Source organism: Haliotis rufescens, unplaced genomic scaffold (assembly GCF_023055435.1).
Source record: "Haliotis rufescens isolate VD_foot unplaced genomic scaffold, xgHalRufe1.0.p SCAF_6, whole genome shotgun sequence".
Taxonomy (NCBI): Eukaryota; Metazoa; Mollusca; class Gastropoda; order Lepetellida; family Haliotidae; genus Haliotis; species Haliotis rufescens.
Window position 1 is genome coordinate 58,999,129 of NW_025964334.1, and position 26,200 is coordinate 59,025,328.

The 26,200-nt window shown below is 44.1% G+C and overlaps 1 protein-coding gene and 1 long non-coding RNA gene across 4 annotated transcripts; both read right to left on the reverse strand.

Annotated features, from left to right (window-relative positions):
* Nucleotides 1–3,807: 3,807 nt before the first annotated feature.
* Nucleotides 3,808–6,833, reverse strand: LOC124143191. The gene is made up of 3 exons (XR_006862263.2): nucleotides 6,686–6,833; nucleotides 5,871–5,942; nucleotides 3,808–4,061 (listed from the first exon to the last, which is right to left on the reverse strand). It is a non-coding gene; the product is annotated as an uncharacterized LOC124143191 (long non-coding RNA).
* An 11,563-nt stretch (nucleotides 6,834–18,396) lies between these two features.
* LOC124143232 (netrin receptor UNC5B-a-like) lies at nucleotides 18,397–25,617 on the reverse strand. 3 transcript variants are annotated; one of them, XM_048386298.1, is made up of 5 exons: nucleotides 25,503–25,617; nucleotides 25,117–25,195; nucleotides 21,708–21,905; nucleotides 20,591–20,717; nucleotides 18,397–18,935 (listed from the first exon to the last, which is right to left on the reverse strand). In XM_048386298.1, the coding sequence occupies exons 1-5, from the start codon at nucleotides 25,536–25,538 to the stop codon at nucleotides 18,905–18,907; spliced, it is 471 nt and encodes a 156-aa protein (XP_048242255.1). In that variant the 5' UTR covers nucleotides 25,539–25,617; the 3' UTR covers nucleotides 18,397–18,904. The 3 variants fall into 3 exon arrangements, with proteins under 3 accessions (XP_048242255.1, XP_048242254.1, XP_048242256.1); XM_048386297.1 differs by having other exon boundaries at nucleotides 25,111–25,195; XM_048386299.1 differs by lacking the exon at nucleotides 18,397–18,935 and adding an exon at nucleotides 19,791–19,821 and having other exon boundaries at nucleotides 25,111–25,195.
* Nucleotides 25,618–26,200: the final 583 nt, after the last annotated feature.

Here is a 26,200-nt window from a genome sequence, read left to right on the forward strand (position 1 = left end):
TTAAGCGAACACGCCGTATGTCCGAGTTATTAATTTATTATTAAACAATCAAACAAAAAACCCGGATACCCATACACTCTCTACGAATGAAGTGCAATCAATGTATGAGGAAAGATTTGGTAATGGCCTGATATTGTTAAATATTGATTATTATATAGAAGGAAGATAACGGCCTCCACCCAGATCATACACATCGTATCTGATATTTAATCTTGACGAGGACACGTGACAAGGACGATCGAGATATGCAACAAGTCCGATCGATGTAATGTTTGTTAATTGTTTTTGATTAGTTTTGTTTTTCGGTACTGATATACGCTAATATCTCATTGTTAGACAGGGTGTTAATATTTATATTAATATTAATATTATATAAAGATAAAAATATAAACTGCAGCAAAGAGGGCTTCTAGGAAACGCTGCCTAGTCCAGCCCACCCTGATCTTTATTGGAGAATGTAAAAACTCCCAAACACTGCAACCTTCTGCATTACCCTTCTGCATTATTATTATTATTATTATTATTATTATTATTATTATTATTATTATTGGGAATAGATGTTGGACCCAATACTCCTGAAACTAAGTAACTAAGTATTGACAATAAACCTATTTACTACAATATTTCCAGGATACGCACACATACCGGAGATATATTTAACGTAACCATTCACCACCCCACCCCACCCTTCCTTCCCAACCACCACCCCCACACACACCAGACTCCCACTCCTCCACACACAACAGACCCCCACTCCTCCACACCCTACCCTCCACACACACCTCACACCCACCCCTCCACATCCACCCCTCCACACACACCTCACCCCCACCCCTCCACACACACCTCACCCAAAACCCTAATACACACCTCACCTCTCACCCACACCTCCACACACACCTCACCTCTCACCCACCCCTCCACACACACCTCACACACACACCTCCACACACACCTCACCCAACACCCCAATACACACCTCACCTCTCACCCCCCCCCCACACACCTCACCTCTCACCCACCCCTCCACACACCCCTCACCCCCACCCCTCCACACACACCTCACCCCCACCCCTCCACACACACCTCAAACCCACCCCTCCACACACACCTCACCCCCACCCATCCACACACACCTCACCCCCACACCTCCACACACACCCCTCCACACACACCTCACACCCACCCCTCCACACACACCTCACACCCACCCCTCCACACACACCCTCACCCCCACCCATCCACACACACCTCACCCCCACCCCTCCACACCCACACATCACCCCAACCTCTCCACACACACCTCACCCCCACACCTCCACACACACCCCTCCACAAACACCTCACACCCACCCCTCCACACACACCTCAAACCCACCCCTCCACACACACCTCACCCCCACCCATCCACACACACCTCACCCCCACCCCTCCACCCCCACACATCACCCCAACCCCTCCACACACACCTCACCCCCACCCCTCAACACACACCTCACACACACACCTCCATACACACCTCACCCCCACCCCTCCACACACACCTCACACCCACACCTCCCCCCCCACACCTCCAAACACACCTCCCCCCCCACACACACACCTCACCCCTACTCCTCCACACACACCTCACCCCCACACCTCCACACACACCTCACCCCCTTCCCTCAACACACACCTCACACACACACACCCATACACATCTCACACCCACACCTCCACACATACACCTCCAAACACACCTCAACACACACCTCACACCCACACCTCCACCCTCACACCTCCAAACACACCTCACCCCCACACCTCCACACACAGCCCACACCCACATCTCCACACACACACCCACACACACCTCACCCCCACATCTCCACACACACATCTCCACACACACCTCACCCCCACACCTCCACACACAGCCCACACCCACCCCTTCACAAGCCTCACTCTCACACACCCACACACACCCCTCCATACACACCTCACCCCAACCTCTCCACACACCCCTCACCCCCGCCCCTCAAAACACACCTCACGCCAACCCCTCCACACTCACCTCACCCCCACACCTCCACCCCCACCTCACCCCCATCACCACCCCTAATGCACTTCCTTCTGGATCAGGAAACAAGTGCAGAAATGCCCGGGTTCAATCAGGACGTGTTCTGTGTGATCTCTGACAGGAAGAAGTCCTTCAACCTAAAAAGTCGATAATGTTTGATGAATAATATTACGACATATGCACACGGGATATAGACGCGTAAACGCCTATTCACTCACTCTCTGATGGTTGAAAGAGCAGACAGGGTAGAAAAGTTCAATACCCTGCTTGAAACTGTGGCAAGCGATTTTATGAGCTTACCGTGTATAGGAGATTTACGCCTTTTAGGTTTTGGTTGAAAAGGAGGGAGGGGGATTTCCCGACTCCCGGGTGTTTACACTTTCAACCGAAACCGAGGGTTTTGTTTTTCTCTAGCTAATAAACCGTCAAAATAGTTTAATTTAAACCCTCTCTCCCTCCCTCACCACTGTCTCTCTCTTCCTCATCACTGTCCCTCCCTCATCACTGTCTCTCCTCACTCACCACTGTCCCTCTCTTCCTCATCAATGTCTCTCCCTCCCTCATCACTGTCTCTCCCTCCTCATCAGTGCCTCTCACTTCCTCATCACTGTCTCTCCATCCCTCACCACTGTCTCTCTCTCCCTCATCACTGTCTCTCTCTCCCTCATCACTGTCTCTCTCTTCCTCATCGCTGTCTCTCCCTCCCTCATCACTGTCTCTCCCTCCATCATCACTGTCTCTCTCTCCCTCATCACTGTCTCTCTCTTCCTCATCACTGTCTCTCTCTTCCTCATCACTGTCTCTCCCTCCATCATCACTGTCTCTCCCTCCCTCATCACTGTCTCTCTCTTCCTCATCACTGTCTCTCCCTCCCTCATCACTGTCTCCCCCTCCCTCACCACTGTCTCTCCCTCCCTCACCACTGTCTCCCCAACCCTCACCACTGTCTCTCCCTCCCTCATCACTGTCTCCCCTCCCTCACCACTGTCTCTCCCTCCCTCACCACTGTCTCTGCCTCCTCATCACTGTCTCTCCCTCCCTCATCACTGTCTCTCCCTCCCTCATCACTGTCTCTCCCTCCCTCCCTCATCACTGTCTCTGCCTCATCATCACTGTCTCCCCCTCCCTCACCACTGTCTCTCCCTCCCTCATCACTGTCTCTCCCTCCCTCATCACTGTCCCTCTCTTCCTCATCACTGTCTCCCCCTCCCTCACCACTGTCTCTCCCTCCCTCATCACTGTCTCTCCCTCCATCATGACTGTCTCTCTCTCCCTCATCACTGTCTCCTCCTCCCTCATCACTGTCTCTCTCTTCCTCATCACTGTCTCTCCCTCCATCATCACTGTCTCTCCCTCCATCATCACTGTCTCTCCCTCCCTCATCACTGTCTCTCTCTTCCTCATCACTGTCTCCCCCTCCCTCACCACTGTCTCTCCCTCCCTCATCACTGTCTCTCCCTCCATCATCACTGTCTCTCTCTCCCTCATCACTGTCTCTCTCTTCCTCATCACTGTCTCTCTCTTCCTCATCACTGTCTCTCCCTCCCTCATCACCGTCTCTCCCTCCCTCATCACTGTCTCTCCCTCCCTTATCATTGTCTCTGCCTTCCTCACCACTGTCTCTCCCTCCCTCACCACTTTCTCTCCCCACCTCATTACTGCCCCTCACCGTCTCTCTAACTCACTTATCCACTCCTGATATAACTAAACTACCATCGCCCAAATAAAAACAAAGTCAACATCTTTCAAAAGAAATGTTTAATTGTTTGAAAGAATGAAGACAACGATACTATCAGTGTTTTAAGCACACGGCTGTCCCACGTCATAGAAGCACCTATGTCTCCCCTTAGCTGGCACAGGCATTGACAGACGTCAGAGACCAGAGCCAGTCAGAGTCAGAAAGAGGTCAGACGTCCTGGTTCGTCATGCACAGGTTACTGGATGAGCAGCAGCAGGGAGCTGGCGATGAGGGGAACCAGTGACACAGTTATCTCCCTTCCTGAAACAGTCCACAATGGCTACCATTAATCACTGTAGGAAAATGCAACTTTTGAAACCAACTTCTTGGTTCACGGAAATATAAAACGTCAACGCCAGTGAATAATCAGTCTCTATTATGTGCCGAAACGAATCCCATTGGGTAATGAAAATTATAGTCTTTAAAATCGATAGGGGATATTTCGAAATAACTTGTAGTTGTATGATAATAATGAACGCTTTCGGAACACATTGAAGTATGACATTAAATGTCATGACCGTAAATGACCTTGAAGGACGATAAGGGGAGGGTAAAACAATTATAAGTTAACGTTTTAGGAACAGTGGTACGTAATAATCCCTCGATTTATCAAAAAATGAAATATTTTATGATCCCCAACTTTATGATTAGATCACTGAAAATCAGTGAAGACATGATACAGTTACATACGAGCACCTTAATGGAATTTGTTTCGTCGGTTAATGGACTGATTGTTCTTTTGACTTGACGTTTTGTACTTGATTAAACAGGGTCAGTGTTCCTGCTGGTTGACAGAAGTCTCGACCCGTGAAGATCCGGGGTAGAATAGGTCTTCAGCAACCCATGCTGGCCATAAAAGGTGACGATGCATGTCGTCAGAGGGGACTAACGGGATCGGGTGGTCTGGCCAATTGAGTTGATCGATGCTCATGATGTCAAACACTGGATTGTCTGGTCCAGACTCGATTATTTACAGACCGCCGTCATGTAGCTTGAATATTGCTGAGTGCGGCGTTAAACAACAACCAAACAAAACATTGGGAGAGTGCCCGGCTTTTCTGCTTGGAATACAGCAATTCTTACAATCTGGGTAATGTGGAAGGCTGCAGTGTTTGGGAGTCTCTTGGTTACAAACCGCCGTCATATAGCTGGAATATTTCTGAGATCGTCGTTAAACAACAAACAAACAAAACCAAATGCCAGAAGTCTCCAAGTTTCATCATAAGCTCGGTAGCATTTATCAACTACAAAAGTAATGTGTGGGCTGAGACATGAGAAATGTGATACGCGTCTCACAGATCACCTGCATTTATGTCTACATGTAGAATTCAACTCGGCTATTCTAGCATTGAACACATCGTGGTACGAAAAAGGTTCAGGACACATGTCTTTACAACACAGCAACAATACATGGTGTTATATGTCACAGTGACACGACATTAAAGAATAGACGGAAGTAGTTTAGTTGACAGCCCGAGATAATACCCACAAGGAAATAATGTTATCAAAACATGGTCGTATACATTACATTACAACTAAGGACAAAATAACAATGGGAACTGGTCATTCTTTTTGCGATGGATGCTTAACAGAAGTGTATTTGTAGATGAAGAAACAAACTGAGTTGATGCTATTGAGTTGATACGATTTAATGAGTTTTACGCCACTTTTAGCAACATTCCAGTTAAATCTCGCAGGACACATAAAAAAAGCTTCACGCATTATATTTATGTGCATACACCCTACAGAGATAAAAGCAATGCAGGGATGCCTGTATTTACGTCTGTAAACATTAACCCTGTAACTAAGGCTGCATAAAATGTTTCCCGGGCACATTGTTGTCATAGGCAAGGAAAGGAGCACTATTAAAAGAAATGTTTATGGAAAAAGAAGTATTGAATACTTTAAAAAATATTTTTTCCCACCAAGAATACCCATTAACACATCTGGGCACATAAGAGCCCTTCTCTTTGTACAACGTCAGTCTCGTTTGTGCTCAGACGGTGACGATATTTGGCATTGGATTTATATGACGTGATTCCCGAGAATTATATATATATTTTAACTTACCATCACTGGTTGTTGACGTTGGCTCAGCGGTTGTAGTACTATTTGCCGTTACCATTGTCTGGCACAGAATAACTGCAACAACAATCCCAAACATCCATATTGTATTTGTGGTATCAAATGATGCAGTGTATACAACTGCTATAAAGTACTGGTCTGTATTTTCACTCTCCCACTTATAGTATTTCAGTTGCATCACCAAATGTCAGCTCAATGTGAGAAGACGCCCACAATGAGTGTTGCATCTGTCGGGTTAGACAACGTGTGATAATACTGACTGACTGACTGAGTATGGTTTTACGCCGCTTTTAGCAATATTCCAGCAATATCACGGCGGGGGACACAAGAAATGGGCTTCACACATTGTACCCATATCGGGAATCGAACCCGGGTCTTCGGCGTGACGAGCGAACGCTTTAACCACTAGGCTACCCGACCGCCCCACGTGTGATAATAGATACATAAGACAAATAGTACAGCGTGAGTCTGCAGAAAGTATTATAAAAATTGAAAAAAAGAAACTTGAAATATGACTCGGCGTGCCAGCTTAATGTGAGAGGAAAGCAGGAAAGTGATGCAGGTCTCAGACGTGGTGAAACCCCTCGCGCGAGTATGGTACTGACAACCCCCTCAAAAGCCCTAAAAAATATGGCGATTCTCGGATTCGAACCCACGATCACAGGTTTATAGCATGTCTAAACAGCTGAATTCTAATCAAATAACCAGTCGCATAAGACGTCACATACCCTGTTCTCCGGCAATTGACAAAAAGTGCAATGAAACAGAGAGAGCATGAACATTTCAATGGAGACACTTACCCATTAGGAGGCAGGCAAAGAGGACGACCTTCATGTTGATAGCAAGGGCAATAGTGGCGGAAGTAATACACTACTCCAGGGCACTCGAATTTATAACAGTCGTCAAGTCATGTGACCTCATAATGCGTTGGACAGTCACAAGGAAAAAGAAGAGGGAAATTTTTCGTTCGAAGTTTTCCTTCCTGAATCGTGTCTAGGCGTCAGACACTATAGGAAGCTTTGGACTCTTCATATGTTATTGTCTTGTTATCAAGAAATAATGTTAGGATGTAAAATATAGTGTTTATTCAATCCACAGGTTGACCTTTTGAATAGTTGCGTTTTGCACTCGTCATGCTTAAGTATGAACATCCATGAGTACCTGCAAAGCTTTAGTATCAATATCCGTATGCACCCGCCATGCGTTAGTATGTACGAACATCAGCACCCGCCATGCGTTAGTATGAACGAACATCAGCACCCGCCATGCGTTAGTATGAACGAACATCAGCACCCGCCATGCGTTCGTATGAACATCCATCAGCAACCGCCATGCTTTAGTATGAACATCCATTTGGCACCCACCATACTTTAGTATGAACATCCATCAGCTACCGCCATACTTTAGTATGAACATCCATCGGCACCTACCATACTTTAGTATGAACATCCATCAGCACCCACCATACTTTAGTATGAACATCCATCAGCACCCGCCATACTTTAGTATGAACATCCATCGGCACCCACCATACTTTAGTATGAACATCCATCAGCACCCGCCATACTTTAGTATGAACATCCATCAGCACCCGCCATACTTTAGTATGAACATCCATCAGCACCCGCCATACTTTAGTATGAACATCCATCGGCACCTACCATACTTTAGTATGAACATCCATCGGCACCCGCCATGCTTTAGTATGAACATCCATCAGCACCTACCATACTTTAGTATGAACATCCATCAGCACCCACCATACTTTAGTATGAACATCCATTGGCACCCACCATACTTTAGTATGAACATCCATCAGCACCCGCCATACTTTAGTATGAACATCCATCAGCACCCACCATACTTTAGTATGAACATCCATCAGCACCCGCCATACTTTAGTATGAACATCCATCGGCACCTACCATACTTTAGTATGAACATCCATCGGCACCTACCATACTTTAGTATGAATACCCATCAGCACCCACAATACTTAAGTATGAACAACCATCAGCACCCACCATACTTTAGTATGAACATCCATCAGCACCCGCCATACTTTAGTATGAACATCCATCAGCATCCGCCATACTTTAGTATGAACATCCATCGGAACCCACCATACTTTGGTATGAACATCCATCAGCACCCACCATACTTTAGTATGAACATTCATCAGCACCCGCCATACTTTAGTATGAACATCCATCAGCACCCGCCATACTTTAGTATGAACATCCATCAGCACCCACCATACTTTAGTATGAACATCCATCGGCACCTACCATGCTTTAGTATGAACATCCATCAGCACCCACCATACTTTAGTATGAACATCCATCGGCACCCACCATACTTTAGTATGAACATCCATCGGCACCTGCCATACTTTGGTATGAACATCCATCAACACCCGACATGCTTTCGTATGAACATCCATCAGTACCTGCTATACTTTAGTATGAACATCCATCAGTACCTGCTATACTTTAGTATGAACATCCATCGGCACCTGCCATACTTTGGTATGAACATCCATCAACACCCGACATGCTTTCGTATGAACATCCATCAGTACCTGCTATACTTTAGTATGAACATCCATCGGCACCTGCCATACTTTGGTATGAACATCCATCAACACCCGACATGCTTTCGTATGAACATCCATCAGTACCTGCTATACTTTAGTATGAACATCCATCGGCACCTGCCATACTTTGGTATGAACATCCATCAACACCCGACATGCTTTCGTATGAACATCCATCGGCACCTGCCATACTTTGGTATGAACACCCATCAGCACCCGCCATGCTTTAGTATGAACATCCATCAACACCCGCCATACTTTAGTATGAACATCCATCAGTACCTGCCATACTTTAGTATGAGCATCCATCAGCACCTACCATACTTTAGTATGAACATCCATCGGCACGCGCCATTTTCAGTACGAACATCCATCAGTACCTGCTATACTTTAGTATGAACATCCATCGGGACCCGCCATACTTTAGTATGAAAATCCATCAGCACCCACACTTCTTTAGTATGAACACCCATCAACACCCGCCATGCTTTAGTATGAACATCCATCAGTACCTGCTATACTTTAGTATGAACATCCATCGGGACCCGCCATACTTTAGTATGAAAATCCATCAGCACCCACCATACTTTAGTATGAACACCCATCAACACCCGCCATGCTTTAGTATGAACATCAATCAGCACCTGCTATACTTTGGTATGAACATCCATCAGCACCTGCCATACTTGATTATGAACATCCATCAGCACCCGCCATACTTTATTATGAACATCCATCAGCACCTGCCATACTTTATTATGAACACCCATCAACACCCGACACGCTTTAGTATGAACATCCACAAACACATGCCATGCCTCACTATGAACATTTGTCTATACCGTAGTATGAATATGCGTCACCACCCGCTATATCCTGGTACTGATATCCGTCAGCACCAGTCTGCCTTCGTATGCATTCCCGTCTGCACCCATGAAATGACAGAGAGGCGATCGCGTGATTTCATTTCTTACAAGCTGTGGCCTGAGACGCCTTTCAGGACATTGACAGTTTGTTTCTGAATTTCTTTTTCTATCCGAATAAACATTATGAATATAAACAACACATTCTATTTTAGCAGTGTTAGTGTTAATGCTTAAAGTGGCCTTTTCAAATCTATATAAACATCTTGATCAGCTACACAGAGTTGAGATATGATAATAATGTTATGCGAGCTCCTCGCATATACTTCAAGTACAGTAAACTACGGTTATGATGAACTCAATGGGGCCACTTATTTTAGTTCGTTATAACCGTAATTCGTTTTAAACATATATACAGCATATATACAGCAAATGGCTGGGACCAAAAATCCAGTTCGTTATATCCCCTAGTTCGTTATAAGTGTGTTCGTTATAAACGTAGTTTACTTTAGTTCGATTTGATACAAGGTAGAGGCGCATTTAATGTCCTTCATTAGATTATTTCAGCTGAATTCTCGGAAATCAAAACTCTAACGTTGACAAGGAAATTCAACTTTCAGTTTTCACAGACAAACAGATCGAAACTTCGTCCGTAATTTTGCCACGTGTGAAACTGAAACAGTAGGGAAGTAATAAGTAAATAGATATCCGCAATACATTGCTCCTTAACAGACACAGATATTCTACCAGTGTTACTTGACCCTAGTTTTTCCTCCTTAAAAGTATTAACGAAAACAGGACGTACACATATGATAATAATGATTCGGCGGGGTGAATGGGACTCAACTCTTATTGCATGTTGCCGATTAAGACTGTCTGAATAGTCTTAGCTTTGAGGTGAAAACAAGTAACATCTTTTTACCTCTTTTAGTATGACGGGATCGAACCCCGGACCCTCCGCCCTTTAGGCGGACACTCTACCACTAGACCACGGAGGCGGTCAAAAAGGTAACATAATTGGTTTCAATCATTACGTGCATTAATATATTTAATCATAAAAAGTTTTTTAAACTCTAAAATTCATATTTTATATTCTTATTTGTATGAATCTTGGTAAAGTCAAGATATCCTTCAATTGTACGAAACAAATCAATCTCACAATTGAATAAGACCCCAGCAGTTATGTTAATGGACAGTTCAATAAGAATTTAAGTGACAAAACCCTTTCCATATTAATAAGAAATTTCTGCCCAAATCAAAGCCCATGATCTTGAAACATAATCAGATGCATCCCACTGAGCACAAACTTATATGCTAGTCAAGCAGCGACGACTTAGACAAGAAATGGTGTGGTGGAGTAGCCTGGTGGATAAAGCGTTCGTGCGTCACGCCGAAGACCCCGGTTCGATTCCTCTGATGAGTACGTGTTAATCCTATTTCTGGTGTCCCCCGCATTGGTATTGCTGGAATGTTGCTCAAAGAGGCGTAAAACAATACTCACATTCGGGACGAGAAACTGTTTTGTTTGAAAAGTGACACTATCAATAAACTCGAACCTGTGATGTGACAAAAGCCTCACACAACCTTTTCCATAACCACAAGGAATCTCTACTAAAACCAGAGTACGATTCCGATTACACCATGAGCATGTGTTTATGAATCACTATCAAATAGTAATGATACCAGGTGTTCGCGAAAAGGTGAGCGTTTCTTGCCCCACCGGTGGCACCCGTCACAAACACATGCACAGACAAATCGTTTGATCACGTGAAAACACAGGGAACATATGGTTCAAGTCAAAATTGGGTATTGCATCGGACTTTCGTCACTGGTGCGTCAAATTTTGATATATCCTCCACATGACTGCCATAAAACCTTTAGAAAATCTTCATGTTGTAACCTTCATCAAACCACTTCTGAGCAAAGCTTATATAAGGCTGTTTGAAATCATTGGAGAAAGATCATGATCGACTGTTCCTCAGAAGTTGTCAACAAGGACTGGAGCTGCTGGAATATTGCTCGACATGAAGGGAAAGTTGACTACTGGAACGTTGTAGTCATCCCTCTTGCCATACAGTCTTGTGGAGAGTGTTTGTCACTGATTCTTTATGCATAGATCTAAATATGTAACAGATGAAGCAGTCTCAGAAGCTGGTCGCATAGTCTTTGAGGTTCTCTCCATTGGCCCCACTGGATCCTATTCAAGTGCGCACCACCAAAAACACTGACGAGATCAACAGGCTCAATCGCACCTCTCACAAGCTGGGTCACACAGGGATCTTCCTGGAAGACCAATGTCAGATTACTGTTGTGGGCATACCTCCACACGGCGAGTTAAACATTATGTAATGGTTACTTAAGACATTGCAATATTTATACCCAGTTTGTGAAAGGTGCAGTACAGCGCTATACCCTAACCATGGCGATAAGCTCCCATGTGACCTCGACGACTGTCTTCATTGTTGCCCTGTACACAGCGGGACAAAAAAAGGTTGACACTGTGCACAAATACACCGACCCCAAGTTGCCTGTTCCGTACCTAGGTAAACGTTACCTCAATTCTAAAATCCTACATGCAAGTATAAATAAAATGATGACTCCTGTCATTTGTTGACTCCATGGTTCAAATGGATTATAAACATATCTTAACAAGGGCGGTTGAGAGGCCATTTGGCTGATGTTTATACCATATTTTAACAGATAACAGTTCCAAGTGCGTGTTGGCTCCAGTGTGTCTGATATTTATCACGACTAATTCAAGGCGGCCAACAAGGGAACATATTACCCGCAATGCTGTTTAGTATTACAACATATATTTTAAACAAAATGTAACATTTTATGGGCCACTCTATGTGGATGACTTGAATGTGTTGGGGAGATAGACATATGCACGCTGAGGAGAGACAGTGTCCTGTCGAATATACCGTTTACAGCGAGAGAGAGGAACACGCCGTATGTCCGGGTTATCAATTTCATATTGATTGCGCAATCAAACAAACAAACCCGGATATCCATAGACTCTCTACGAATGAAGTGCAATCAATGTATGAGGAAAGATTTGTTAATGGCCTGATATTGTTAATTATTGGTTATTATATAGATGGAAGATAGCGGCCTCCACCCAGATCAAACACATCGTATCTGATATTTATTCTTGACGAGGATAAGTAACAAAGACGATCGACGATGATTTTATCTTACAAGGACGTTTGAGATCTGTTACCCAGACGATCGAGATATGCAACACGGACGATCGAGATATGCAAAAAGGACGATCGAGATCTGTTACAAGGACGATCGAGATATGCAACAAGGGCTATCAAGATAAATAACACGGACGATCGATATATGTAACACGGACGATCAAGATGTACAAGGACGATCGAGATATGTACAATGACGATCGAGATATGTACAAGGACGATCGAGATATCTAACACGGACGATCGAAATCTGTTACAAGGACGATCGAGATATGCAACAAGGACGATCGAGATATCTAACACGGACGATCGAGATATGTAACACGGACGATCGAGATATGTAACACAGACGCTCGAGATATGTAACATGAGCGATCGAGATATGTAACACGGGCGATCGAGATATGCAACACGGACGATCGAGATATGCAACACAGACGATCGATATATGTACAAGGACGATCGAGATATGCAAGAAGGACGATCGAGATATGTACAAGGACGATCGAGATATGCAACAAGGACAATTGAGATCTTTGACAAGGACGATCGAGATATGCAACACGGGCGATCGAGATATGTAACACGGGCGATCGAGATATGTAACACGGACGATAGAGATATGTACAAGGAATATCGAGATATGCAACAAGGATGATCGAGATCTGTTACAAGGACGATCGAGATATGTAACATAGAGGATCGAGATATGCAACAAGGACGATCGAGATATGCAAGAAGGACGATCGAGATATGTAACACAGACGATCAAGATCTGTTACAAGGACGATCGAGATATGCAACAAGGGCTATCGAGATAAATAACACGGACGATCAAGATGTACAAGGACAATCGAGATATGTACAATGACGATCGAGATATGTACAAGGACGATCGGGATATGTAACACGGACGATCGAGATCTGTTACAAGGACGATCGAGATATGCAACAAGGACGATCGAGATATCTAACACGGACGATCGAAATATGTAACACGGACGATCGAGATATGTAACACAGACGCTCGAGATATGTAACACGAGCGATCGAGATATGTAACACGGGCGATCGAGATATGCAACACGGACGATCGAGATATGCAACACGGACGATCAAGATATGCAAGAAGGACGATCGAGATATGTACAAGGACGATCGAGATATGCAACAAGGACAATCGAGATCTGTGACAAGGACGATCGAGATATGCAACACGGGCGATTGAGATATGTAACACGGGCGATCGAGATATGTAACACGGACGATCGAGACATGTACAAGGAATATCGAGATATGCAACACGGATGATCGAGATCTGTTACAAGGACGATCGAGATATGTAACATGGACGATCGAGATATGCAACAAGGACGATCGAGATATGCAAGAAGGACAATCAAGATATGTAACAAGGACGATCGAGATCTGTTACAAGGACGATCGAGATATGTAACACGGACGATCGAGATATGTACACGAAATATCGAGATATGCAACAAGGACGATCAAGATATGTAACACGGCGATCGTTATATGTAACACGGACGATCGAGATATGTACAAGGACGATCGAGATACGTAGCACGGACGATCGAGATCTGTTACAAGGACGATCAATATATGTTACATGGATGATAGAGATATGTAACATTGACGATAGACATATGTACAAGGACGATCAAGATATGTAACACGAACGATCGAGATATGTAACATGGACGATAGAGATATGCAACAAGGACGATCGATATATGCAACAAGGACGATCGAGATATGCAACAAGGGCGATCGAGATATGTACAAGGACGATCCAGATATGCAACCAGGACGATCAAGATATGTACAAGGACGATCGAGATATGAAACAAGGACGATTGACATATGCAACAAGGACGATCGAGATATGTAAGAAGGACGATCGAGATATGCAAAAAAGGACGATCGAGATATGCAACACGGACGACGAGATATGTAACAAGGACGACCGAGATTTGTAACAAGGAAGATCGAGATATGCAACAAGGACGATCGAGATATGTAACATTGGCGATCGAGATATGAAACACGGACGATCGACATATGCAAGAGGGACGATCGAGATATGCAACAAGGACGATCGAGATATGTAACACGGATGATCAAGATATGCAAGAAGGACGATCGAGATATGTACAAGGACGATCGAGATATGCAAGAAGGACGATCGAGATATGCAACACGGACGATCAAGATATGCAACAAGGACGATCGAGATATGCAACACGGACGATCAAGATATGCAACAAGGACGATCGAGATATGCAACAAGGACGATCGAGATATGCACGAAGGACGATCGCGATATGTACAAGGACGATCGAGATATGCAAGAAGGACGATCGAGATATTTACAAGGACGATCGAGATATGCAAGAAGGACGATCAAGATATGCAAGAGGGACGATCGAGATTTGTACAAGGACGATCGAGATATGCAAGAAGGACGATCGAGATATTTACAAGGATGATCGAGATATGCAACAAGGATGATCGAGCTTTGCAACAAGGACGATCAAGATATGCAAGAAGGACGATCGAGATATTTACAAGGACGATCGAGATATGCAAGAAGGACGATCGAGATATGCAAGAGGGACGATCGAGATATGTAACACGGACGATCGAGATATGCAAGAAGGACGATCGAGATATTTACAAGGACGATCGAGATATGCAAGAAGGACGATCGAGATATGCAAGAAGGACGATCGAGATATGTACAAGGACGATCGAGATATGCAACAAGGACGATCAAGATATGAAACACGGACGATCGACATATGCAAGAGGGACGATCGAGATATGCAAGAAGGACGATCGAGATATGTACAAGGACGATCGAGATATGCAACAAGGACAATCGAGATCTTTGACAAGGACGATCGAGATATGCAACACGGGCGATCGAGATATGTAACACGGGCGATCGAGATATGTAACAAGGACGATCGAGATATGTACAAGGAATATCGAGATATGCAACAAGGATGATCGAGATCTGTTACAAGGACGATCGAGATATGTAACATAGAGGATCGAGATATGCAACAAGGACGATCGAGATATGCAAGAAGTACGATCGAGATATGTAACACAGACGATCAAGATCTGTTACAACGACGATCGAGATATGCAACAAGGGCTATCGAGATGAATAACACGGACGATCAAGATGTACAAGGGCAATCGAGATATGTACAATGACGATCGAGATATGTACAAGGACGATCGATATATGCAACAAGGACGATCGAGATATCTAACACGGACGATCGAGATATGTAACACGAGCGATCGAGATATGTAACACGGGCGATCGAGATATGCAACACGGACGATCGAGATATGCAACACGGACGATCGAGATATGCAACACAGACGATCGAGATATGTACAAGGACGATCGAGATATGCAACAAGGACAATCGAGATCTGTGACAAGGACGATCGAGATATGCAACACGGGCGATCGAGATATGTAACACGGGCGATCGAGATATGTAACACGGACGATCGAGACATGTACAAGGAATATCGATATATGCAACACGGATGATCGAGGTCTGTTACAAGGACGATCGAGATATGTAACATGGACGATCGAGATATGCAACAAGGACGATCGAGATATGCAAGAAGGACAATCAAGATATGTAACAAGGACGATCGAGATCTGTTACAAGGACGATCGAGATATGTAACACGGACGATCGAGATATGTACACGAAATATCGAGATATGCAACAAGGACGATCAAGATATGTAACACGGCGATCGTTATATGTAACACGGACGATCGAGATATGTACAAGGACGATCGAGATACGTAGCACGGACGATCGAGATCTGTTACAAGGACGATCAATATATGTTACATGGATGATAGAGATATGTAACATTGACGATAGACATATGTACAAGGACGATCAAGATATGTAACACGAACGATCGAGATATGTAACATGGACGATAGAGATATGCAACAAGGACGATCGATATATGCAACAAGGACGATCGAGATATGCAACAAGGGCGATCGAGATATGTACAAGGACGATCCAGATATGCAACCAGGACGATCAAGATATGTACAAGGACGATTGAGATATGAAACAAGGACGATTGACATATGCAACAAGGACGATCGAGATATGTAAGAAGGACGATCGAGATATGCAACAAGGACGACCGAGATTTGTAACAAGGAAGATCGAGATATGCAACAAGGACGATCGAGATATGTAACATTGGCGATCGAGATATGAAACACGGACGATCGACATATGCAAGAGGGACGATCGAGATATGCAACAAGGACGATCGAGATATGTAACACGGATGATCAAGATATGCAAGAAGGACGATCGAGATATGTACAAGGATGATCGAGATATGCAAGAAGGACGATCGAGATATGTAACACGGACGATCAAGATATGCAACAAGGACGATCGAGATATGCAACACGGACGATCAAGATATGCAACAAGGATGATCGAGATATGCAACAAGGACGATCGAGATATGCACGAAGGACGATCGCGATATGTACAAGGACGATCGAGATATGCAAGAAGGACGATCGAGATATTTACAAGGACGATCGAGATATGCAAGAAGGACGATCGAGATATGCAAGAGGGATGATCGAGATATGTACAAGGAATATCGAGATATGCAAGAAGGACGATCGAGATATTTACAAGGATGATCGAGATATGCAACAAGGATGATCGAGCTATGCAACAAGGACGATCAAGATATGCAACAAGGACGATCAAGATATGAAACACGGACGATCGACATATGCAAGAGGGACGATCGAGATATGCAACAAGGACGATCGAGATATGTAACACGGACGATCGAGACATGCAAGAAGGACGATCGAGATATTTACAAGGACGATCGAGATATGCAAGAAGGACGATCGAGATATGCAAGAAGGACGATCGAGATATGTACAAGGACGATCGAGATATGCAACAAGGACGATCAAGATATGAAACACGGACGATCGACATATGCAAGAGGGACGATCGAGATATGCAACAAGGACGATCGAGATATGTACAAGGACGATCGAGATATGCAAGAAGGACGATCGAGATATGCAAGAAGGACGATCGAGATATGTACAAGGACGATCGAGATATGCAAGAAGGACGATCAAGATATGAAACACGGACGATCGACATATGCAAGAGGGACGATCGAGATATGCAAGAAGGACGATCGAGATATGTAACAAGGACGATCGAGATATGCAAGAAGGACGATCGAGATATTTACAAGGACGATCAAGATATGCGAGAAGGACGATCGAGATATGCAAGAAGGACGATCGAGATTTGTACAAGGACGATCGAGATATGCAACAAGGATGATCGAGATATGCAACAAGGACGATCAAGATATGCAACAAGGACGATCGAGATATGTTACACGGACAATCGAGATATGCAAGAAGGACGATCGAGATATGTACAAGGACGATCGAGATATGCCAGAAGGACGTTCCACATATGTAACACGGACGATCGAGATATGTAACAAGGACGATCGAGATATGCAACAAGGACGATCGAGATATGCAACAAGGACGATCGAGATATGTAACAAGGACGATCGAGATCTGTTACAAGGACGATCGAGATCTGTTACAAGGACGATCGAGATATGTAACAAGGACGATCGAGATCTGTTACAAGGAGGATCGAGGTATTTTACAAGTGCGATTGAGATATGTTACAAGGACGACCGATGTACATAGAACACTGTTTCTATATGAAGCTGTGAAAGAGGCATGGAGGAGAAAGTGTTTTATGGTTGAAGAGAATGTTGAAACATGTTACATGTATGTCCGTTATACAGGCAAGAGAACTGGAGATAAACACTAAACACAACGTCTTCGTCTGACTCCCTCTGTGGTCTAGTGGCTGGAACGTCTGTCCCGATAGACGAAGGTAGACGGTTCCATGCCCTAGCCGCGTCAAAAGACACTCCTGATTCTTTCTGTGTGTTATTGAGACAGCCCCGTCCCAGGACGAATTTGTCACTGACATCTATAACGTCATAACCAGAGAATACCCAGTCTCGACAAATGAAGTCTTTGTTCTACACTACAACAACGGTTATGAGGTGACAATGGCAGCAGCAAGATATTCCAATCACTGAAGTAACAATTGTCTTCAGTTCAGTAGTCCATGTTACAGGACGTGCTTCCTTGTTTTACCTATAGTCATTATCGCATCACTTTCCTTTGGTCACATTGCCGCCAGTAGATTGAGAAATACTTCAGGTTTACATGGGCTCTTACATCTCCGCATTGTGGTCGCCTTTGACACTGGAATGAGAATATGGATACGTAGTCAATAGGGTAACATAATAAAAAAGACAACCACTTAATGTCAGTTTATGTCAGTTATGATACAAAGTATTCAAAATATGTTATGCTAAATGTCTGAGGTGCCGAGCTACAGAGTACTTCCTCTTGTGGACTCCTTTCCTCCGCCTGCAGCTGCGGCAGCTCCAGCTCTATAGAATCTCCCAATCTCCATCAAGACAATCTCCTCGCAGGTAGCTTTCAAGACAGGACTAAAATCCCTTTCTTTAGAGTTGCTATTATTGTTGTCTAGTCTTCAGAACAATCTCCCAATTTCCATCAAGACAATCTCCTTGCAGGCAGTTTTCAAGACAGCACTAAAAACCCATTTCAGTAGAATTGCTGTTATTATTATCTAGTGTTTTCACTCTTGACTTGTTGATCCGGTAGGTCATGCCCACCCTTTTCGCGAACACCTAGTGTCATCACTGATTTTCACTTGTCCATTCATATAATTTTAGCAGCTATTTTGATCTTTATGCCAAATGGAATTTTCGTAATTGCTATTATTTTTATCTGGTGTTTTCACTTTTGACGTTGTTGACCGGTAGGGCAGAACATGCTCACCCTTTTCATATAATTTCCACAGCTATTTTGCACTTCACGCCAAATGGAATCATTTTCGGCAGAAAATCAATTCTGGTTATTCTCTTGCATTGACAGTTTATGTTATATAGATTAGGTTGTGTACAGGACGCCGTCCTATAGCAGGACTATTGCTGGGTGCGGCGTTGAACAACAAACACGAACTTACTCATTGATGAAAGTTGTGTGAGTGGCGAGTGATACCGGTAGAACAGGACATACTTCCCTTTTTGATAACACCTGGTGTCATAAGTTGATGTGTCTGAAATGTTTTAAAAAGATGCCTTATTGAGTTTGAGTGAGTTGGGTTTTAACGCCGCTTTTAACAGTATTCCAGTCATATCACGGCTTGTCAGCTTAATGTGGGAGAAAGGCCCGAAGTGATGCAGGTCTCAGACGTTTACCACTTCGGTGAAACCCACGAGCACGGGTATGGTGCTGACAAACTTAGAAACATAATCGGGGCGAACCGGGATTCGAACCCACAATCATAGGTTTCTGGCGTGTCCAAGGGACGCAACTCTGCACAGCGAATAGCGGCGCCTTAGACGACTGGGCCAGTCGTGCCCCCTACATATTGAGTTATATTGGACGAAGCGTGTGTTGCCAGGTGGCGTAAGAGTGAGAGTCAGAATCGGGTTACTATGTTGGAGTAACTATGTGGGGACAATATAACTGAAATTGCCGACGTAACTTCAAAAAAAAGTGAGTGAGTGAGTGAGTATGGTTTTACGCCATTTTTTGCAATATTCCAGCAATATCACGGCGGGGGACACCAGAAATGGGCTTCACACATTGTACCCATGTCGGGAATCGAACCCGGGTCTTCGGCGTGACGAGCGAACGCTTTAATCACAAGGCTACCCGACCGCCCCCTTAAAAAAAAAGCCACTCTCTGTCACTCTTGGCACTACAAAGTATAGTTTGTCAGTAACACACCTCCCAGCTTTAGACCAACTCACTCAATTGCAATTTCAAACGACTTAATATGGTGAAAGATAATCGATTTGACAAGGAAGTCATTTACTCACGGTTTCCTGCAGTTCCAGATGCAACAGGCGACGACGAGGATGATGAGAAAGACGCTGATGGCGATGATGGAGCAGATGAGGCCAATATACAAACCCGCCTTCTCCAGTGTTAAAGCTGAACCACTTCCTGATAAGCAAATAATATGTCACATGTTCTTGACATTTAAAGTATAAGGAGTAGGCAAGTTGGATTGAAGACACCTTGAACGTATCGGTGAGGTAAGGTGAGGTTTTAATGTCGCGTCCAAGATTATTGCACTTATATAGCGACGTGGATGTACGTGTGTGTGGCTGCTTGTACCAGTCTGGACTAATGCCGATTTATTATGAGTGAGTGAGTTTGGTTTCACGCCGCTTTTAGCAATATTCAAGCAACATCACGGCAGGGGACACCAGAAATGGGCTTCACACATTGTACCCATGTCGGGAATCGGGTATTCGGCGTGACGAGCGAACGCTTTAACCACTAGGCTACCCGACCGCCCCCCGATTTATAGTGCTGAGATACCATGCCGGGACAGGACAGTGGGTAATGGCACGAGAACAGAGTTGAACTCGTCTGTGAAGAGGTGAGGTGAAATTGGGTTTAACGTCGCGTCCAAGATTATTGCACTTATATAGCGACGTGCATGCACGTGTATGTGTGTGTGTGGCTGCTTGTACTAGTCCGGACTGATGCCGATTTATAGTGCTAGCTCACTGAGATACCATGCCGCAGTTTAACATGAATACCCCACTGACACCGTATACTGACTCTGACCCGACCAGTCTCTGTTTTAGCCCCTAGATGCCGAGCGCCAGACAGGGTAACAACAAGTACCATCTTTTAACGTCTTGGTATGACGCGGCCGGGAATCGAACCCCGGACCTTCCGCTCTCCGGGCGGACGCTCTACAACTAGACCACGGAGGCGGTATGAACATATCGTGTCACTAGGTAGTCCATGCTAGAGCCAAACCTTACGCAGCTTGTTTATTTTTACTGTGGTAAAACCTAGGGTCTGATCCAAGTCAACGGCCAGCGGATCCTGGCCTTGTTAAGGGACGCTAATCTGCACAGCAGATGGCTTAATCCACTGTGTCCAATGTCTTTATTAATGTATGAAACAGTTTCTCACCCTTTGACGGACATTCCCCTAGTCCACAGTTGACCACTTTAGATTCATGCAGATGAAGTACACAGGCGCGACCTCCATTCTTCGGTTCCGGATTGGTGCAGTTCCGGTGTCTGTCCGTAGTCCTAGTTGCCCCCTTACCGCAGGTTGCCGAGCAGGATCTGCTGATCCAGGCCCCCCACTCGGTCTCACCACCATCAACTGAAATAAGTGGTCAGCATCTTTGAAACGAACATTTCCTAGATGAGAACTATTAGGGCATGGGCGGTGGGGAAGCCTAGTGGTTAAAGCGTTCGTTCGTCACGCCGAAGACCCTGGTTCGATTCCTGACATGATTACAACACCAACTGTGGTGTCGCCCGCACTGATATTGATGGAACATTGCTAAATACGGCGTAAAACCATACTCACTTAAAATTAGGGCAGACACGGTATGGGCTTCCCGCTGTTGGGGAACCGTAAATGGTAAAAGTACATGTGTAACTATAAGCTTGTTATCAAACAGAATATAATACAAATAGTACAACTTTTAATGTAGCTCACCTGAATATGCATGACGTCAACAAATGTCAACGAACATGGCGTCTTAAGAACAAATACCACTAAAATGATAACATCATATGAAGAATTACAGACATGCAATTTCCTCAAGGGCGGTAGGGTAGCCCAGTGGTTAAAGCGTTCGCTAATCACGCCGAAGACCTGGGTTCGATTCCCCACGTGGGTACATTGTGTGAAGCCCATTACTGGTGTCCCCCTCCGTGATATTGCTTGAATATTGCTAATAGCGGCGTAAAACTAAACACACTCATTTACTCAATTTTCTTAGACTGGCAATTTCTGAGAAGGTAACTTATAATTTAGAACATACGTTCTGCTTAATCTTTTCGCCCAGTTATTCATTTCACTGACGTCTCTTTACCTACTTATATAGGTCACTACCTGTCTATTTATCTACCTATGCATGTCATGTACCTTTCACCTTATCTACCTGTGTATGTCATTATACCTATCTATGTTCCCACCTACCTACACACCCGCGCATTACACACGTAGTTGTCCGCGTCTTGGAAGACAGTCCTGCACACTATCAAAGTCTAAACCCTGATGACATGCATCAAACAAGTCCGCGAGCCTGACCACCCGATCCCTTTTGTCGCCTCTTACAATAAGCATAGTTTTTCTACCCCGGATCTTTACAGGCTTTTCTGCATGTCAAGGTGGACAGTTCTTGTTCTGATATCTGCGCAGTGAAGAGATCATGGCATGAATGGGTAATCTGGCCCTAAGTAGGTCACTGAACACCGCAGTTCATAGCGATATTGTTCATTTAAGTTTAGAGGTGAGGTGAGGTGAAATTGGGTTTAACGTCGCGTCCAACATGATTTCACTTATATAGTGACGTGCATGTACGTGTATGTGTTTGTGTGGCTGCTTGTTCTAGTCACTGAGATACCATGCCGCAGATTAACATGAATACCCCAGTCAGACACAATATACTGACTCCGAGTCGACCAGTCCTTGTTTTACCCCCTTAATGCCGAGCGCCAGACAGGGTAACAACAAGTACCATCTTTTAACGTCTTTTGGTATGACGCGGGCGGGGATCGAACCCCGGACCTTCCGCTCTCCGGGTGGACGCTCTACCACAAGACTACGGATGCGGTCCTTAAGTTTAGAAGAAATTCATAGCCAAGCACTTGATACTATAACATCCAATCAGTCTCAACATTACCAACTGGGCCCTAAATAAATCAGTTCTTTGAGCTTCCAATCTGAGTTGTTATAGCATACCCTCAAGAATTGGTGTCCGCTACATTGCTACATTTCACACATTTTCGAACATGCTCTTTCCACGAAGATTTCAAAGACCAGCAAACGATTCTTGCTATAATATTTTTGGTCAGGGTTACAATATTCAAAGCCTTAGTAAAACTTTCAAATGGTGACATTAGACGGACATTTTCAAATTTGAAGCATCGGTGACCAAAATGATGCCCAATGCGATCCTAACTCTACCACAACCGTGGTACTCGTCGCATGCAAAGACTAGTCAATTGTTCACCTGGAGAAACACGGCATATGGGAAAACAGGAATGTTGAGAATGTGCTTCACACGGTCATGATACCAATGTGGGAACCTGAAACGTCTGTACCATCTCACCACACCGTGTACAACACGATACAATACCTCGACTAGCTTTCGACAATGTATTTTTACTTAACACAGGGACAAACAAACACATACGTACACCTACAGTCCCACAAGGTGTATGGCACATTGTGCACGAGTGTTACATCCATATTATAGTCTTAACAATGAGTCACAATGCCTTTTAGACACTCTGTGTCCATGGAGCGTGAGATTCTACCATCAAGCACTGTGGTTTAATATTGAACACCTAGTTAAACTACAGTCGTATCTGTTTGATCCTACGTAACCTCTTAAAGAGTATAAAAAACGGTTGATTCTTTAATAACCTCTGGATTTTACTCATATATTGTTGTTATTTATTTCAATACAAAATATGTTACTTATTCTGGTGTCTAGATTACCCCCTGACGATAGTTCAAGCTGACATCTTAAAAGACCATATCTGTGTATACGTATCAAATGTCAAACAAAGGTAAATGTCGTTGGTTGTTTTCTTCAGGAAATGGGGCCGGTCGGGTAGCCTAGTGGTTAAAGCGTTCTCTCGTCACGCCGAAGACCCGGGTTCGATTCCAGAAAAGGGTACCATGCGTGAAGCCCATTGCTGGTGTCGCCCGCCGTGATATTGCTGGAATATTGCTAAAAGCGGCGTAAAACAATACTTACGCACTCTTAAGGAAATGAGTCTAGTTAAGCTGTTTAGCCACCCATGCTAGCCGTAAAAGGCGACGATGCTTGTCGTAAGAGGCGACTAACGGGATCAGGTGGTCAGGCTCGCTGACTTGGTTGATGCATGTCATCGTATCCCAACATGCGTGGATCCATGCTCATGATGTCAATCATTTGATTGTAAGGTCCGGACTCGCTTAATATACAGACCGCCGTCATATGGTAGCAGGAACATTGCTGGGTGCGGCGTTAATGAACAAACCAACAAACATAACTGCGGCAGATGTCACATCTTAGCCAGGTTATGTTTAAGTGCTGTTGTGGTCATCCCCTTGTGACATCGCCTTGTCAAACAGGGCACAGATGTACAAGGGATCATCAATTTTATACCGCACTCGTCCCGACATCTCTACTCAAATAAGGTCTATATTTATTCCCTGATCAGTGAATCCGTAAGTCAAGTTAATTTTGCCAGAATCTCTTCTCTACATTATATCGCCTCATGAAGTGGTGGGATAAATACAAATGGCATTACAACAAGATTGATAACAAAATCAGACTTAAAGAAACTTATGTAAAACTAACCTTTACCTGTTTGTTGATATGCGTATGGTATGTTGGTGATAAGTAATATTACAGGTACAATCAGACATTGCATCCGTAACGTCATCTGAAGCAACAATTGCAATTATTCACATCAGGTAATGGTAAATATAAACATTTGATTATCTGTTCATTTTCCATCATTTTCCAGAACATTGAGTGACAAAAAAAATATGTCTGACTAATTTGGTCGACGTCATATATGCTTAAATTCATCTTGATAACCATTTTGAAAAATGATTTTTATACGCTATGATAGTTTACTTGATTGTTGTATCACATCATCATTTTTAGTAGATTTGACAAGGTTAATATCTAAATACGATAATCAACTTACTTGCTGTTGGGGTGTGGAAGTGGAAATCGTTCCTTACCTTCATAACTTCTGAATGTAATTCAGTTGATGTCATGACAAACTGCAGCGTGTTCCCCTTCTCCCTATCTAGCGTTCCTTCTCCTCACTGTAGCACCCCAACAACACACTGTGAGCCTTTCAGTACATTGTGTTGCATTGAGCAGCAACACACGCCCGATCACGTCACGTTTCTATTATGCACCTCTCCCTTACACAGACATAACTTACGAATTTGCACAGGACGGTTGTGTTGCGTGGACAATGTAGTCAGTTCTAAGTGGTAACATGTCTAAACATTTTCCATACATCCAGGTTTGTAAAGGTTATAGAGGACAGATATCCTGTCGGTTTATATGTGCGAATATTCTAATGGGTGTTTCCCTCTTAACTAAATGTATGATACCACAATGGGGTATGGTAATTACTTCTTACTGCATTATATTCAGACTACGACAGACAAGTAAAACAACTTGTTGACTAGGTATGAACATACCCCAAAAAGTGAAAAGTAATGGAGTTTCGGAGTTGGACAACAGTAGAAGAATATTATTTGGATGTGGTTCCTTGTCGATCAGCCAATTGTTTCCCAACCCTCACTGTATAATAGTTTAAGGTTTAACATCGCGTCCAAGATTATTGCACTTATATAGCGACGTACATGGACGTGTGTGTGTTTGTGTGGCTGCTTGTACTTGTCCGGACTGATGCCGATTTATA